This window comes from Ictalurus furcatus, chromosome 14, assembly GCF_023375685.1.
Source record: "Ictalurus furcatus strain D&B chromosome 14, Billie_1.0, whole genome shotgun sequence".
NCBI classification, from domain to species: Eukaryota; Metazoa; Chordata; class Actinopteri; order Siluriformes; family Ictaluridae; genus Ictalurus; species Ictalurus furcatus.
The window spans coordinates 27229558-27249078 of NC_071268.1; the positions used below are offsets into that span (position 1 = coordinate 27229558).

Consider the following 19521-nt stretch of genomic DNA (forward strand, 5'->3'; position numbering starts at 1 on the left):
TTTTGACAAGAGGAATGTTCACAAATTGTTATTTTTATTTATTTATTTTTATTTTTTTTTTATTTTTTTTTTGGGGGGGGGACGATGACAACAACACAAAATGTTTCATCAATGAGTTGGAATTCTTAACTAAACCTTAATAATTAAAAAGTTATAAATACAATACATATATTTGAAAATGAAATTAATTAACGGAAATGTGGTCAGTTATAAGATAGAACATTACAACCTGAAGATAATGTAATTAAAAAGCAAATTAAAAATAGATGTATATTTATGGGCGTGGTCACAGGAGGAGGGCTGGACAAAGAGCTAGAGCAGAAAAGTAATCTGGAAGAGGTGAATCTGGGCGATATTCTCATGCTGAGATGTTGTAAAGGCTTTTTGTCCGGATCATCATACCTCCAGATGAGCGGATTTACAGAATGTCTTATAAGATGGTGTTGTAAAATGTTTTCCTGCTGAGACAGGATGATATTTCAGCCCTGATGCTTGGCTCTACAGCAGCGCCTCTGTTCAGAGAGGTTACAAATCGTAATAATCACATTATGTCATTTAGCTGATACGACTGTAGACACCAGCTGAGATCGAACTCATGAACTTGAATTGACAGCATAAATGTCTTGTCATCCACCACACACACACACACACACACACACACACACACACACACACACACACACATACACACAAACTGTTCTGAATGGGTTTATTTCTTCTCATCCTTGTGGACCAGCATGAGCCCTTTTCTATTAGCCACAGGGACGAGGTGAATAAAGCACTGGGGACATGCAAGATGCTAAATGAACCCAATCACACTCTGGGAAAAACCATCTGTGCCCACTTCAAGAAGATTCACAAAGCCAAGTGCATTCTGGGAATCCAAAGACATAGAGCATGATCTAAAGTCTCAAGTGGCTTATGCACTTTTTGTTCTCTTTGACTTTTATATTTTTATATTTTTTTTATGTTATACATAAAAGTAAACATTTATTTCTTTATTTGTTAGCATGTAAATGAAGCCTGTACTATACTGACTTTTGTTAAACAATTATTTATTTATGTTCATTTTTATCATTCGTGGTATGAACTGCAGCCAAAATTATACGTGTTGGCGCATCTACTATGAACTCCAACTCCCAGGATCCTCAGCCAGTACCCATGTCACCTGACTCTCCCGGATTCTAATGAGACCCATTTGTGCTCAAGCAAGCACTCTGTTTAAATCCGCTGGACTTTTAGGTAGTCTGTGTGTTGTGTCAATCCAGGGATGTTTCTGAGCCCTTTGCATTCTATGTCTAGTCGAGCTGAGTCGTGTGAGTTCGAGTCGAGTCATGCGAGTTCACGTGACGTCGAGTCTAGTCATGTAAGGTCGAGTCTAATTACTTCAAGTCTAGTCTTATTAAGACAGATTTAGTTGCCAAGTCTAGTTGATTTGAGTCTAGTCAAATAGAGTCAAATGGAGTGTAATCAAGTCAAGTTGAAGTGATTTGAGTCCAGTTGAATTGAGTCTTGTGTTGAGTCTAGTCAGGTCTAATTAAGTCAAATCTAGTGTCTAATCAAGTGTATTCTAGTTGAGTCAAGCTGATTTGATTCTGGTCAAATAGAGTCAAATGGACTATAATCGAGTCAAGTCTAGTTGAATTGAGTTTTGTGTTAATTCGAGTCTAGTCTAATCAAGTCAAAGCAAGTTGTCTAGATGATTTGAGTCTAGTTGAATTGAGTCGTGTTAAGTTGAGTCTAGTTGAGTCAAGTCTCTTTGATCTGAGTCTAATCTACTCAAGTCAAATATAGTTGTCTAGTCTAGTCAAGGTGAGTCTAGTTAGTTTGATTCTAATCAAATAGAGTCAAGTGGAGTCCAGTCAAGTCTAGTTGATTTAAATCTAGTCTAATCAAGTCAAATCTAATTGTGTCAAGTTAAGTCTAGTGGAGCCTAACTGACTGAAGTCTAGTTGATTCAATTCTAAGCCCATCAAGTCAAATGTACAGTGCCCTCCACTAATATTGGCACCCTTGTTAAATATGAGCAAAGAAGGCTGTGAAAAATTGTCTTTATTTTCGTGAAAAATATTTGAATAATAGCGTGTTTTGTATGTAAAAACCACATGTATAAATTTCACGTGTCTGTGGGTCTGTTCTGTAATGGCTTGCTCGTCTCTCTGAGACGTCATTCTGTTTACAGCCATGACAGAGCCTCAATCAGGTTTCTCTCCCCGTCTTTCGCAGTTGTTTCACTTCTGGAAAGGAACAGTCTCTCGCTCGCTCTCTCTCTCTCTCTCTCTCTCTCTCTCTCTCTCTCTCTCTCTCTCTCTCCATGATCACTGCCAGCTCAGCCTTGACGTTCAGAGTCATGTCATGTGAATTAAGACGTGAAGAGGCTTTATACAGAGATGCTTCATAACCTCGGATATTTGGAGCGTTACTTGTTATCATGACGTTTGGGTCTGTATGATGGAAATTCAACAGCTCTATGTTTTTCACGTGATTTTTTTTTTCACGTCATATGTGATTTGCTTTCACTTTTTTTTTTTTTTTTTTTTTTTAAATATGACCTCACAGTCCTCCTAATCTCCATTTCCCTCAGGACCAGTTACCGATTTGGACAAGTTTCAGGCTGAGTCATTTCATTAGCTGAACAAATTCACGACACAGACGAGATTATTGATTTTATTGTGAATAAAGCGCCACAGTAGGCAAAGAGAGAATTAATAAGGATTCTCTTGCTAACATAATATGATTAAAATGTCTGGGGAAAAAGGATACGCAGTATTTATTTAGACACTAACTCTGAATTACAATGAGCCATTCACTTTGTGCTGTTCTCTAGTGTGAAAACTTTCACTGCCTTCAATTAGCCGAGGATTAAAAAAATGTCAAAATAAATAAATAAATAACATAAATACAAATTCAAGTCGTGATTCCAAACGTAATATCTCAATGGCCTTCTTCTCCTCCGTTAGTCATGGTGGAAATATCAAGAGGGTTATTATGGCTGACAAAATTTGAACTTTTACCAGAGAGCAGCAGGTATTAATATGGAAAGAAAAATGTTACGACTAGAAAGAGGTGTGTTCAGGTATAACCAAAGCCAATTTTTCACCAATAACTCATTTTTAGGTGCAATTCATGTTGAAATCATTCTCCCTGTCACCGTAAGCCTTGTGTAGCTTGACCCAAATTGCACTTCATTACTATAATATTTAAACTTTACTTGAGTATTATTGAAATGCAATACTTCTTTCTATTCTAATCTAACTACGTTTACAAGACAATAACATTTTCTTTTAATTCCTTACATTTTGATTAGACCTTGAAGAATCTTGAAGGTCTCTTCTTCTCTCATCCAGCCAATGTCCATGTGCTTTACATCAGTCGAATGGGCTCAGTTTACTTCCAATCATTTCAGTTTAGCAATCAAGTTCAATGTAGAAAAAAAAAACAAACAAACATTGAACCTTCTTATGATACACAATGGGGATACATTTATAAATGTAAAATTTATATCCAGATTTCTGTAAAAGCTGCTTTGTGACAATGCCCATTGTTAAAAGCGCTATACAAATAAAATTGTATTGAATTGACGTGAATAGTTAGCATTGTAGCTAACCATGCACGTCTGAAGAGGCATAATACACCACACTGAAGTCTTGAACTCGAGGATGAGCACCCTGGCCCTACCTCAGGCCCTACCTCAGGTTTCAGTATGCTGGCGTAAACAAAGAGTGATATGAAATAAAGCGCCTCCTTTACCTGCTTAGAAAACATGAAGTCTATCTTATTTGAAAAAAAAAAAAAATTCTGAAGTAAGTTTAGCTAATTTGCTAATATTAAATGTCTATAATTAACTTGTTTTGTTTGCTAATGCCAGATTAGTTACATGATAATAATAATAATAATAATAATAATAATAATAATAATAATAATAATAATAGTGGCTAATGTAATTGGCTAGGAAGCAAGATAAATTCTAACTGATGGTAATTATTGGTTCATTACTTTTTTCTTTTTTTTTTACTTCTGAATAAATTATTAGCAAATTACGTAGCATTAGTCAAAAATATGATCTGCAGTCTTGCAGTGTTTTCAGGCAAAATGGTGTAGTTGCTTTAATATGAAACTCATCCCCATTCATTATTGATTTTTCACTACTAACTTCTAACGACATTAAATCAATGTTCTAAGCAAGTAAACACTAACTTTGATGCTTTTGTTCCCTCTTTGTAATGGAGTGTAGTTTTTGTGATTAGGTGGAAGTCTCCAGAAGGCCATTAGGGCTGAGTCTGCATCTTGTCTTTTATCAGAGAGAAGCAGGTATTGATGGAGATAAATGGTTCTTTAAGAGTGGAAAGAGAAGCACAGAGGAGTTACTGCATGCTCAGGTAGGCTAAAATCAAAATCCAACATTCCACTAATGGCTGTTCGGTCTGGTCCTACACAAGGTCACAACGTGTATATTGTTGTCTTGGGTAATGATAATCTTTCCACATGTTATGCCTATAAATAATAGATCTAGATCAATAACATCATCAATCTTGACGGTATTTGCATTCCACTTTAATTGAGGATCCATCCATCCATCCATCTTCTACCGCTTACTCCTTCTCAGGGTCACGGGGAACCTGGAGCCTATCCCAGGAAGCATCGGGCACAAGGCATCAGGCACAAAGTTGATTCATTTCCTACAATGCCACATCCTGAGTGTTTTATTCCTCTTACACCACAGCAAGTTTTCAACCATTATAATGGTTTATCTATCAAAGCACATCATGTATTGTTTTTACTGTTACTATGGAAACCATTACGCATTAACGTATATGAACCTTTGATTTGCAGCTGCACTATTGACAGAGCTGCTGATATAGAAAATTATTCAACACCTTCTGACCAATCAGAATCGAGAATTTATCAGATATGATGTAAGCTGAAAATACCGAAAAATGTACTTGCAAGAATCTGGTTAGATTACTATATACTATTATATACAGTGTATTATAGATTATATGAATCAGGAATGACAAAGTACAGCATGCTTATGTACGAGGGTGTGATCATCACATAATCACGATTCTCATGTTCAGATCCATTGTGTGCAAATAACAGGCTAATTTTTACGTAGAAAGGAAGCTGCAGACTGATACAGGGGTTCATCGTTGGAAAGAAAGGCATTCTGTAAAGCCAGAGTCACAAATCAGTGAGGAGAATGAAGAATGAGCAATGCTCTTGTTTTCATCACATCACTCGTTAATTACGTCCCACTGCTGCGTCTTGAAAAGGGGGACGTTTCGCAATGGATTTCCTTTGTAGTCTTAACTTGACGATAGCTTAGTCGGAATTTCATACTCCATTTCCATTTCTCTCAACTGGATTCCCGAAGTTCATGAAGAGCTTCACAGAGGCTAGGACTGAAATGCCGCGAGAGTACACCGAGGATCGTAACGAGAAGATCGAAGTGCGAAGTCATTAAATTGCAGCACATTCGATGCAGAACTTTCCTCGGCGCTACGTCTGACAGCTCATACTTGTCTTGCTACAATTATACTCAAATTCCCTCTCCCTCTGGAGGACGTAATGAACGAAATCGGTAGCATTTTTATACCACATGCTCCGTTCGTTTTGATTCAGAAACTCACAGTGTCACAGACTCTACAGGTTAAAGGCGATGGCTTTGTGTTTGTCACGTCTTTGTCCTGCCTGGTGGAAAATCGAATACGTGTAATGATAAACAGTGTGAAAGAGGAAATTCACGAGATGGCCGTGTTATTGACAGTGGCTTGACGTGCACGGTGATTTTACTCCGTGTCTCCCAGCCTCTGGAAGAGATGGAGCTGTCTTCCTTGTCGTTTTGTGAAACTTGGAATAAAAAGAATCCAACACTACAAACTGACTTCTGATTTCATGCTTTTAATAAATATTATATGGAAGGAGAACAAAGTTTGTTGTAGTGCAAATGACGCCCCCAAACACACGTATCGTTACCTTCCTTTCTACCTCTGACTACACGTTTCAAAGTCTGAGGTCACAACAGGACGGAATGTGTACAGTATCTGAATATCAAAATGTACTTCTTCACATCATTTCACCCAGGCTGTAGTTCATTCACACGCCTCTGGACCCATATCCCTTTTTTTTCTATTTAGTCTGATTTCAAATTCCACTATTAAGCCTTTGGGGTCTATTAAGCTATTTTTAGCCGAATATTAGCCAGTGTTGCACGTGTATCACCCCGCTGAATATAACAGGATACAATAGTATGTCACCATTAGTCCTGTGTCCGTGTGATCTGACCTTAACACAGCGGTGCTATTGTACACTATTGTCCGCTATATTTGCTCACTAACTGTGACGTATTAGTGGGTCACGTCCATCCGTCACTATTTCACACATATAAGCCATACTGAGTGCAGCACTGGGAGCCTTTGTGACCGTAAACATCGTGGAGTGGCTGTGTCACATTGTACAGTGCAGTCCTCGTTGGAGAATTCGCACACATTAATAACAGACATGTTAATGTAGTGATGCGTGGGTACTATGAGGAAAAAGTGACTGATTAAAAAAAAACATAGTGAGTAGTGGAGATGCATCCATCCATCCACCCACCCATCCCTCCACACATCCATCCACCGACCCATCCCTCCACACATCCACACATCCATCCATGCATCCACACATCCATCCACCCACTCACAACATCCCTCCACACATCCATCCTTCCAATCCATCCCTCCACACATCCATCCACCCACCCACAACATCCCTCCACACATCCATCCTTCCAATCCATGCATCCACACATCCACACATCCATCCATGCATCCACCCTTCCATCCGTGCATCCACACATCCACCCTTCCATCCATGCATCCACACATCCATCCACCCACCCACCCATCGATCTATCCACCCACCCATCCCTCCATCCATCCATGCATCCACTCATCCATCCACCCATCCATGCATCCCTCTACACATCCACCCATCCCTCCACCCATCCATCTACCCTTCCACCCATCCATCCACCCACTCACAAATACATCCATCCCTCAACCCATCCATCCATCAGAGGCAGCAGCAGTTGCTGTCTTAATTATATATCCTCTCAGAGCCAGCTCGCAGCCATTGTAGTGGATCTGACATGTTGACACATCATTTGCATGTATAGTATAAGGTGCTGTTTGCACAATGCCTACGTGTTTCGGAGTCAATGTACTTCCTTGAAACACCGAACCTCCAGGTTAATTTTGTTTCCCCTGATGCAATACACTTAAATGAGTTTATTACTGTTATTTAATAATTACCTAATCATGACCACATATGTTCAAAAATCCAGTGCACTTTGTAACACATATAGTAGGTATAATAGATGAAATTAATAGCTTAAGTAGTACATTTCATATGCTTCATGAGTTGATAAACATTCTGCAAACATCAACCCACTATGGATATGTATTTATTTTCCAGAATCTCCAATTGTTTTGTATGTTTCTTCAACATGAACATAGTGATATGCAGTCCTCTTTTTGGTAAACCGGAATATGGTCACCATAGCCATTGTGATGTAATGTTACCCGCATCAGGGACAGCAATCTTTTATTTATTAATGTATGTTATTTTATTAAAACAAATCCAAACATCAAACATGATATAAGCTTAAAATAAGCTCTAAATAAAAAGTATTGCTTTTCTCTTGACTATATTTACAGATGTGACCTAGAAGTAATCCAAAAGTAATCAGATTACATTACTTTCATATTGTGATACTTGACATTTTTCATGAAGTCATTTGTAACTGTAACAGAAAACATTTTTAGTAAGTCATTTGGGAAGTAACCCTCCCAACCCTGGTTGTTATCGAAGTTTAATGATGCTGAGCCTGATATAATTCCAGACAGAGCATGCAAGTCATCTGAGCTGAATTCTGGTTTTCTTCTTATCTTTCCTTGCAAAATTGAGCTCATTCACATCCATCTTTTGTATTGTACTCACATGGGTCATTTCATCGCAGTGCTTCAGTTCTGATCATTTTCAAGCCGCTGTGGAATTTCTGCCTGGTGATTACTAAATATTGTATGTACTGTTCTCCTTCCTTCTTTTGTTTCAATTGTGTATCGCTTCTCTAATCTACAAACTAGAAACACTAATAGTGGTGTATAAAGTACAGCCCTTTTGAACTTTTCAACATTTTGTTGGAACTGAAATGGAGTTAATTGAGTTTTTATGGCATGAATATACACATGATATTACACTTGGGAAAAAATTCATTGCAGTTCATTTATAGTTGATTAGTTGCGTTTAATGGCCAGAGAACCGCTATAAACTGAGCTATAAAGTTAGTTTTCATGACAGCCTTATGTCAAGAAAATGAACTCATGTTATGCCACCAGAGATCACGGAAGCCTTTTACAGCTGATGTTGAATACTCATGTGGGTTTATGTCATGAGGCGCTTTTGTACGTGTCCAGAACATTAACTTTAAGTAAAGTGTTACCACAAACGAAGTATCATCAGTGTTACTTTACATTGTGTCAAGCTTACATCTTCTTTTTTTTTCTAATTCTGCACTTTGAATGCACGCTTCCTACCGTTCAGACAGCCAGTGGTTTACATTTAACCATTAAGTTCATAAGCATGAAAATGTTCTATTTTAATCCATTATTATCTCTATATTAACAGCTCATTAACAGGGACTTAATGGGTATGATGGACGCTTAATAATAAAAATGACTGCTAAAATGACTAACATTGATATGGTGAAGCTTTCTATGAGGACTCTTCAGGACAGAGGACTTTCCAGTTTCTTGGTAAATCGCAGGGCACAGTCACATAAACATTCACACACCCATTCATACACTACGGACACTTGGGACATGCCAATCAGCCTACCATGCATGTCTTTGGACTATCATGTTGGTACAGGTGTACAGTTGGTGTGTGTGAATAGATTTTATCCAAATATGGTATTATAGTGTTCAGTTGGGTGTTTTACAAATAAATATGTCATAAACAGAACTGTGCTGTTGTTTCTCCTGTGATAAAAGCAGTAAGTGACTCCAGCAATAAAAAATAAAAAGAAAAGAAAAAATGTAATGTTCTGCATGCACACTATACTTTCCCAGGTACCCCCTGAAAAATTAAGACCCAGACTCTGACCCTATCTGTTATAAATTGACCCAAAAGTGGAACTGTGAGCAATCTTGAGCATTACATTTAAAACTTAAGTTCTGTCTAAGGAACATGAATGTGCAAAATGTTTATATATGTACACGTACCTTGCAACCAACTTTGCAATTACTAGACCACTTGAGAAGGAAGGAAGGAAGGAAGGAAAGAAAGAAAGAAAGAAAGAAGGTGTAATGTTTCTGGCTAAGGCAATGGTTTGAAATATTATGGTCTGTCCTTTGTCCATTCTTGTTCTACTTACATACTAAATCAATGTGTATTGGTCAGATCTCATGGATTCTTCTTCCAGTCCTATTCTAATGTATTTATTAATTACAGCCACAGTGCAAAATTTAGAATTTTGTTCTATATTACCACAAAATTAGCAATAATTGGTAACTTATTTTCCTTAATTTGTGTTTGCTAAGTGATTTCACTTATTCATACTGAAAAGTCATATATCATACAAGACAATAATCTGTGGTTAAAGACTGCTGTCGTATGATTTTTTATTGTTTTGTTTTGTTTTTCATATTACCACTCTAAAAATACCATAGATATGACCTTCACATCTCATTTTTATTGAATTTCAAAGCCAGGAAAAAAAAAAAAGCATGTATTTCATTTTTTTCTTTACAAACTGAAATATTCATAAACAAAGCATGTATTATTTTAAATGGTTGAAATGGTCAACCAATCATCTGGGTAAATAAATAGAGTTTATACTTCACACTCTTTGTAAGATGGTTGCTGACACTTGCACTGCCCGTAACCATTTATGATTACAAGCGCACCGTCATTGTGAGTCAGTTCGTACTCATTATAGGGCAGCTGCGTGGCCGGGTCCGCCATCGGCTGCCTTTCTTGTGTCCGGTTCTGTTGCCTATTCTGAATGGTCAAGCAGTGGTGGGTACGTTGTATTGAGTGTGGGCAGCACTTCCATGAGATGTACACTATGAAAATGATGAGAAAGAAGAAAAACAAAAGAGCCATGGTACCTACAATTATTGTCTGGGTTAGTAACTTGTTGTCCATCATAGCAGAGTCATCAGTAACTTCTTTCACCTCATCTGTGGTGGTAGCCATGGTAGTTTGTGGGTTTTTGGATGTTGTGACAGGAGTGGTGAAAATACTAAAGCTTCCCAAATTCTCTGCATAGAAGTTCTGCGTCGGTGTCTGCATATTCCCAAACAAAGATCTAGTGAACTGTTGGGGTAACGTGGCCTCCATCGTGGTACTGGTCGGTGCAATAGGTGCTAAGATGTTTTGGCAGAGTTGGAATCCATGAACAGCGTCTAGTATTTCCTCGCCCTGTGTGAAGTCAGGGCTGTGGCATAGGATGGATTGCTCCCATCGACCCTTAAACTTACTAAGCCAACTGGCCAAGTTGCAGATTCTGTTGGTACATTCCCAAAGGTTGCTGGACAACCCGATGGTGTTCAGAGACTTCCACATATCCGTGGTTTGGGTATCAAGGCTGGTCAACTTGTTGTTATCCAGCAGCAGAACCTTTAGGTTCGGTAATGTTTCAAACACTTCAGGGGTTAGCGTGCGTATCTCGTTCCCAGTTAGATCCAGTTTTTCCAGAGTGGTCCACTCCCACTCCATGGTACATGATAAATTGTTAATCTTGTTCCACTGGAGATAGAGGAACTGGAGGGCGACGAGACGTGGGAAGTGGGCCAGATTGATCTTGGTCAAGTGGTTGTGTTCCAAATGGAGCTCCCGTAGCTTTATTAGCCCGGCGAATCCATTCCGAGCCAGGCTCCGAAGCCGGTTGTTGCTCAACCCAAGGTACTCCAGACTCCAGCAGTCCCAGAAGGCCCTGACAGGCATAGTCCTCAGTAAATTGGACCTCAGGTGGAGGATCTGGAGCTTCCGAAGCCCGTGAAAGAGCTCAGGTTCCAGCGCGGTCATCTGGTTAAAGGATAGATCCAGGATTTGCAGGTTGATGAGGTGGATGAAGGTTGTGTTGGGCAGTTTGGTGATGCGGTTGGAGCTCAGGTTCAGGTCCTTGAGCTTGTAGAGCCCCTGGAAGGCATCCTCATGCACAGTATGTATTTGGTTGTGGTCCAAGTGGAGCCAGGTTAGCTGGGTGAAGTCAAGAAATTGGTCAGGGCTGAGCTCGGTGAAGCTGTTGTGCCGGAGCGAGAGTCCCAGGGCTCCTCTGTCCACGCCATCTGGGGGCGCCAGGAGTCCCTGCGTGTCGCAGTAAAACTGCAGTTCCTCGCAGCGGCATTTCTGAGGGCAGGCTGTGCATGACGCAGGAGGGAAGCACAGTAGTATGCTGATCACACAAAGTGCTGCTGGTGCTTGTCCCACCAATGGCCACCTTGGAATGAAAACCTGGGTGGGTTTAAAGATAAGCACATCTGATCTCAGCAGGGCATATATGTGTGTATATATATATATATATATATATATATATATATATATATATATATATATATATATATATATATATATATCCTGTTCCACTCTGCTCTAGGTTTAGCAGAAATATTAATGTTGATACAGAATTTGAGGTTTGAATATTGTTTTCAGGCTTACGATTGAGCTGGTTTCCCATTTTAATAATAATTAATTAATAAACAGTAAATATGCCAAATGCCCAAATGCATGCATTATTCATTTGGCTGTTTCAGATGCTATATCTGTTGCTCATTTGCACATTTTCCATTCCCATCTACATTTATACTGCATTTGGGAACCATATGTGGATGACTTTATCAGCACTCTTTTACTCATCATTATCATCTCTCTATCCTGTAGTACTGCTGTTATTTAAAGCGAGTCTAAATCACAAGTTTGGATGATTCAATATGGGGAAATGGCGTAAGAAAGATGACATTTTAACTGCACGGGCAGTCTACTCCCTCACTCTCTCCCCACCGTCTTTTCAATTCACTATTCATTTCCTATTCAGGTCCAGACTGTGTAAATCAAAGAAAGCGAACTTACCCATTCTATTGTGAACATCAGTGACTGCATTCAACTGTCCTTTTCTGCAGACTTCTGGAAAAGCCAGACGAAGGACAAATCCAAGGGGAAAAAAGCCAGTGGAGTGAATGCAAAAAGAATGAAAGAAATACCAAGCCTCCTGATCTGAAACAAATTCAGAAATTCCATGTTGTCATTTGTTTTTTGTCCAGAGCTCTGGGCTGAAAGATAGCGAGCTGCAGACGGCAAAGTGTTGTCGATCATCCGTGCCATTTATCCCTCTCTCGCTTGCTCATTCTGGCTTGTGCTCTTTCTCTCTCTTGCACTCTCTTGTCTCTTCACTCCCTTTCTCACTTGCTTTCTGCCTCACACTCGCAATATGCTTGCCCGTTTGATTCACTCTTTCCTCTGCATTTTTTTCCCTTGATGCGTCATCATCTGAATATTGATCATTTCAGCATGTTGTGTGGAAAATCGCAGCTGAAATGAACACTGTAAATCTCTCGCTGCCTCTCTCCCCATCTAGTCAGCTGGTCTCTCATTAGAGATGCGTGTGTGTATTGCAGCTCTGCCGTCCTGTGGGATTCATTTACATTTAGGGGATTCGTTTTAATACAGATTGGTTAGATTGGAAACTATAATATGAATCCTCATTATTACTATCAGCTATAGCTTCAATGATGAAAGTATTATTGAATGGTTAAAAAAAAGAACGTTGTTCCTTTCATTTGAGAGATTGCTATATTGCAGCAGGTAGCGTTGCGCCCTCACAGTTCCTGGGTTCCTGGTTTGATCCTGAGCTTGGGTTACTCTATGTGTGGAGTTTCTGTGCATGTTTTCCCCATGTCCTTGTGGGTTTCCTCCCAAATTTTCCGTTTTTCTCCCAATGAGCATGTGCATGGTTCATTGCGTTGGACTGAAATTCTATCCACAGTTTATTCCCGCCTCACACCCAGAGGTCCCGGGATATGCTCCGGATCCACCGCAGAATAAAGCACGTCCTGAAGATACCTGAAAGAAATAAATTGTTTATTCTACCATTTTCTACCGCTAGGTTTGAGTACTACTGTATACGGCATCCAGGTGAAGCTAGCTTACCCCGACGAAGGGATCAGAAATAGCCGTCTGATTACGTCACAGGAATTAGCAAATTGACATTAGCAAAGTGATTGCACTATAAATAATGAAGAAAGAGAAAAATAATGGACCTCGTACACCTGTAAAAACTAGACAAGCTTTAGAAACTATAATAAGATCATATAATAAAATGGAATGAGACAAAGTTAAGCTGATCTTACATATTCTTGCCAGTATATAGCTTTTCTTATAACTTAATGTAACATAGGACGTATGCTGTCTATACATGGTAACATTATACAGTTCCCTTTCTATGAAAGGGATTCTAAATATCACCACCTCACACCCGAGCTATGGGAGTTCCCCAGGGGTCAGTTCTTGATCCATTTTGTTTGCCTTTTATAGTCTGATTCACAGGTGTCATACCAGACTAGGGCAGTACTCCTCCCCACCAGCAGAGGTCAATGTCTGCTGAATTCTTCAGTCTTGCCATTCTCTCAAGCTGTGGAAGTTCCGAGCTGTTTTTCCTGATTTCTTATCCTGTGTATTGCTCCTTTTGCAGTGTCATGTTCGACCGTTCTGTTTTGATGATTGATACTAATACCGTTTTTGACCATTTTGTCTGCTTCACAACTACGCTTCTGGATTGTGATTTATTCAGGTTTGCACATGGTTCTTTGCTGAGTTTGGTTCACTACAACAGGGCAGTGTTCAGATCTCATGGGTTCTCCTCACAGTGCTATTCTAATGGAAACTTTACTCAGTTTTCCTCCTTTCATCTTTCTGTGTTAATTCTCGGCTTATGGCACGTACTTAGCGTCACCTGGTATTCAATGTTGACTCTAGAGTATTTTTATAAGTACGAGTAAATGACCATGGTCCTGGACCAACACCCAATAGCAGATTGGAGTCAGTGCATCCTTAGTGTGTGGTATTGTTGCCATGGCGATGCAGACGACTGGATGGACTTTGATCACTGTCCTTAATACAGCAGTCAGGCTATTCAACTAATTCCAGACATGAAAGTTGCTGTCTGCAATCCCTTGAACTCTTTTTATTCATACGGTCACTGAACTGAATCATTCTAAATCAAACCTCTGGCACTAATGTATGTGTGAGAAAGAATAAATCTGCATGTCATGCCCCTTTGATCATTAAAGGCTCTTTTCTACAGCTATGATTCATACTTTCACCGCATCATAGACTAAAATCGATAGCACTCTTTGGAACCAACATAGAAATATCCATACCGTGTAGTGTCTTCGTGTTCCTTTTAATGTGACAAAATAATAAATAATCCAGGCCAATTACATTTTTTTTTTTTTGCACAAATTTAACAAAATCTAGGCTAGTTTAGTATTATTTTTTCCACCGAATAGATGCCCTTTACTAACGGAAAGGCTCTGTGAGTCATAATCAGAGTCGGAGACTTAAGTTATGTCAATATCTATTTCCTCATATCACGTATTACAGAGGTGCTAAACAGATAAAAAGTTTAAGACAATGTAACATAAAATCAAGAGACAGTTTATAAATGAAAGACTAATATTATGATATAATAAGATCATAGAAGAAGATGTCAAACATTAAAATAAACGTAATAGGAGTCTAGTATGCTGCCAATATATTGCTGCATGACTAGTCATAAAAACTTTATTTATTCTGACACATTTTGAAGGATTATCAATATCAGTTTAAATATATGCATTTAATATTACATTAGCATTAGCGCTGGATTGGCTTTCCGTGTTTTATTTCTCAGTGCATTTTTACAGCGAAATATGAATTTCAGCATGATATATTTTGATTATTTGTCTGTGGTTATATCTGAGATCTGAATACCAGTATTTACCTGAATTTCAGTATTAAATCATCGCATGCTTATCTCAACTCACACACTTAAGCTCTATGTGATCATGCTTAATTGTGTGAAACCGTCTAAATAAATGTAAAGAGTTGTGCATTTAGGAGAGCTGGCTTAGAGAAGTCAATACAGAAGTTAAAAGCCCATGATCTGACCTGGTTTGCAAACGTTTATTGGATCCATTGCTCATGTTTTGTTGCTTAAGATGTTAAGAAATGACTTGCACAGGTTTTTACTTGTTCAGCTCGCGGTATTAGATTGTAGCCTGAAGTGGATTAAGACGGATGGTGTTTCAGACCTCTGGGCCATGTCTTACCTGGTGGGTTATGTGATCTGGTTTAAAGGGTGATGGTGGAGGGAATTTTGCTGCCACAGTCATATTTGACTGACTTTCACAAATTTCCCCAGCAGCGAAAAAGCTCGCCCTCCGGGACTCTTGCTCTGCGGTGATTTAGCTCCCTGCAGCATGTGAGCAATTTAACTGAGGTCCCATAAATCAAAACCAAATATTATGATCTGTAATGAGTAACTGGTGCCCGAAATGTAGAACATCTGAACGTTTCGTTCAGTTGCCGTTAACCACGAGTATGCTCAAAAACGGGAGAAGTGTAGAAAACGGTGCACTGTGGAACCATTACGCACATATTGAAACACCTCCTGTGAAAACACACATGTACGAGTGTCAAAATATGAATCTTTAATATCACAGCTTTGTTTTCTTGCGCTGTTATGACATTCTAAGAGCCATTGAGGATTACAAATTTCTGCCAGTTTTCTACCAAGTTTCCTACCCAGGCAGCCATAAAGGATCAACAGAGCGCCAAGCCAATACTCACACTTTATTTCACAGTTAATTAAGAGCTGTTCAACAAATCCCTCAAAGCCATGCAAGGGAAAAAAAAGCACTTGCATGCAATTCAAATGGAAATATTCATCATGGAATGTAGCATAGAAGGAAAGCTTGAAATTACCCATCCATCCATCTTCTATACCGCTTATTTTTTTCAGGGTCAAGGGGAACCTGGAGCCTATCCCAGGGAGCATGGGGCACAAGGCGGGGTACACCCTGGACAGGGTGCCGATCCATCGCAGGGCACAATCACACACACACTCACACACCCATTCATACACTACGGACACTTTGGACACGCCAATCAGCCTACCATGCATGTGTTTGGACTGGGGGAGGAAACCGGAGTACCCGGAGGAAACCCTCGCAGCACGGGGAGAACATGCAAACTCCGCACACACAGGGTCACGGTGGGAATCGAACCCCCGACCCTGGAGGTGTGAGGCGAACCACTAAGCCACCGTGCGCCCGCTTGAAATTTTTATTTTTTTAAATGTTCTTCAGTCAGTGCTTTATCCTGGTCAGGGGACTGGGAATCTTTGGCGTAAAGTGGGAGTACACCCTTGCAGTCACATGTTCTTCTCGTGTCCATGTGTGTTCTCCAGTGCCCTCACGGTTTTGAAACTCACATTTGAAATTCGTCCAAATATATGTGTGCCCATGATGGACTCGTGTCCTGTCCATAGCCTTGCTCCCAGAGTTCCAGATTCACGGCTGCTCAGGTAAAACCATCCCGGTTTCACTGATTCCCATGCCCACCTGATCTCCTCAGGAATTTGTACAGATTTGAACAAGCGTAGATAGTGTGGTTAGATCTCAATTAAACCTGATCAAATAAAACTTCTTCCCAAACCCTTGTCTTTACAGTTGTAACTTTTCGGATTGAGTAGTGCAGATCGTTACAAAAATGGCGTTATGAAGTAACTGAGGTTTGGGAGAAAGACTGCTGCTGAAGGTGCTTCTTCCTACTTCATGTACATCCACACAAGTTTCCACACTCCCCATTCACACCTCCTCTCTGTTATTCGACAACTCCTAGCACAAAATAGAACCAACAACAACAAAAGTTCTCAAAGTTCTCTCCAGTTCCACATCTACTCTAGATGACATTTAGTTAAAGGCGCGCTCTGCACTCCTAAATGTGCGATTGTGACGAATATCTGTGAAAATTAACACTTTTTAGTAAAATGTCTCCTAAAATATTTCATATTCGGATTATATTATATATTTTTTTCAGGTTTTAAGAACACCTTTGACCAAAGAAGAAGGAATTGAAATACTGATAATGAGTCTTTATTGGTCACAGCAGAGTGAAATTCTTTTCTTCACATACCCCAGCATGTCAGGAAGCTGGGGTCAGAGCACAGGGTCAGCCATCATACAGCACCCCCTGGAGCAGAGAGGGTTAAGGGCCTTGCTCAAGGGCCCAACAGTGGCAGCTTGGCAGTGCTGGGGCATGAACCAACGACCTTCCGGTCAGTAACCCAGAGCCTTAACCACCAAGCCACCACTGCCCAGAAATCATTCTCATGGCTGGAACAGGAAGTTTTCACAAGGCTGAGATGAACCTTAATACGAAACATGGCGGGCACATCGCACACGACACTGCTGCCAAACTTATTAACAATTTCAAAAATACTGGAAGTGTTGCGGACCGACCGAGAAGTGGACGCCCACGACACGAACATCCACTGGCGAAGGAACAACCGACATACTGTAGTGCTGGCAAACATAGCGCCCTATATATGGATTCTTTTGGGACACCCTTGTTCCCGTCTTACCGTAACTGTAACTCTATCTCCACCCCTTTTCGAGTCTTCACTCGTCTTTGAATGTTTCTTCCTTGCTCCCAAGGTTCCTCTACTCTCCATTACGAACCTGACTGTTATTAAAAGTGCCATACGAATAGATTAAAATGCGTCTTTGTCTCCTGTCACCTCGCCTACTGGATGTGTTTGCAGAGGTAATGATAATGAGTATAAAAGAAGCGTCCTATGCTAGAAGAAGAAGAAAGAAGTGATGCTCTGAACATGAACATCAGATGAGCTAATGACAGAATGGATAGGAAATCCGCCGGTTTGTTTAAACTACCTACCTTCTTTTTCCTTCTGACTCCCCCCCCCCCCCCCACCCCACCCCCCTTTCCTGGGGTTAATTGTTTCATGCAGAAACCACATTTCTTTTTTTATGTAGGATTTATAATATAAAAATATATATATATAAAAAAAACAATCCTGAGGCATTTTTATGATCTCTGCTGGGGATAATTGTCCATAACTCATTACATGACTGTGTTTTTATGTTCATGCATTAGATTATTTTATATTCTTTATGTCTGTGTATATATTGTTTTATTCCTGCATATGGAATGGCGATGTGTCAAGAAGACGTGCTTTGCATTTGAATATATTCTTCTTGGAAGTCTATGCATTGCAATTTGTTTGTGTGTGTGTGTGTGGAGAGGTGTTAAGAAGTGTGGTCCCACTTTACAAGTCACTGTACAATAAAATTGCTCTGCCACAACAGCTTGTATGTGCAAATGTAGTTTATTAACACAGATATTAATATTAATGTTAATAGGAATGCGAACATCATTACATTATTACACCACAGTGCTCATGAATTGTGGAATAAAATCTAAGGAAAATAATAAACGGATTTTTTTTAAACGTGCTGTACTGTAAGGAGATGTTTATTTGACATCCATGGAAGGAGTCTCCAGTGTCAGCGCTTTGTCACAGCCAGTAAGTGTTCTGCTTTTAGCTCATTCGCTAGTTGGTTTCATTTTACACTGCACATAACTCAATGAACCAAAAATAAAAACAAAGGCGTGTACTCATAACAAATTATTTCATTTATTGAACAGAAGAAGAAGAAGAAGAAGAAGAAGAAGAAAAAAGGTTAAAAGGGTAAACAGAGTTTTTGCCAAGCGCACAAATAAATCACAGAATTCTCCTGAGAAAGGAAACCAAGGAGCTGGGGATAAATAAAGAGTTAGATCATTATAAAAAATGAACTAGTTTAAAACATTTTGTCTTACACTCTCAGAAAGGATGTGCTAATATCCTACACACGTTTTGGTGTTAGTACTATTTCAACGCGTGTCGTGTTAAATACTCCAGTAAATGCGTTAAAAAAAAAACTGCCGATGTCATCGTCTGACTCTGAACTCGCCTCAAGGTGAATGTTTGAGAGTCCTGAGGCGAGGAAACCAAATGACCACAGGTAAGCTAGCGTTCATCATTATTTAGTGTTAACGATGCTGAAAATGCCTGGCCGAGTTTGTTATATTTAGGCAGGGAGCTTTCGAAAATGTATTCATTATAAAACAGTAACTCAGTGAGTGATGATTAACTTTACCTATCGCTACGGCTTCAACAGTGAATATCATGTACTGCTTCCTCAGGGTCGGAGTTACACTACTAGTGTCATGGGTTTATATTGGATGTGAAATATGGACTGAGGTTATTCTATAATTAGGGTTAACTAGCTGGATGCTGTCACCAATCACAGTAGGGATGAGTGATGCTAACCTACACACTCACCTGAGCTGATAACATTACTTTAGCATACAGCTTGCGGTAATGTTAGACATTCCCATTCCCTTTTGGAGAGTTATTCACCATGATGCAAT

At 39.6% G+C, this 19521-nt stretch overlaps 1 protein-coding gene across 1 annotated transcript; it reads right to left on the reverse strand.

Moving 5' to 3' along the window:
- Positions 1-9749: 9749 nt before the first annotated feature.
- On the reverse strand, positions 9750-12639 carry LOC128618615 (leucine-rich repeat transmembrane neuronal protein 2-like). Its single transcript, XM_053642316.1, has 2 exons — positions 12118-12639; positions 9750-11502 (listed from the first exon to the last, which is right to left on the reverse strand). Exons 1-2 carry the CDS (start codon positions 12145-12147, stop codon positions 9877-9879), a joined length of 1656 nt encoding a protein of 551 aa, XP_053498291.1. The 5' UTR covers positions 12148-12639; the 3' UTR covers positions 9750-9876.
- Between the last annotated feature and the right edge of the window lie 6882 nt (positions 12640-19521).

Bases quoted from the DNA above. Each gene is read 5' to 3' on its own strand.
- LOC128618615 (XM_053642316.1), bottom strand. From the start codon at position 12,147: ATGCAGTCACTGATGTTCACAATAGAATGG. The intron at 11,503-12,117 runs GTAAGTTCGCTT...AAACCCACCCAG, and splicing joins TGATGTTCACAATAGAATGG to GTTTTCATTCCAAGGTGGCC.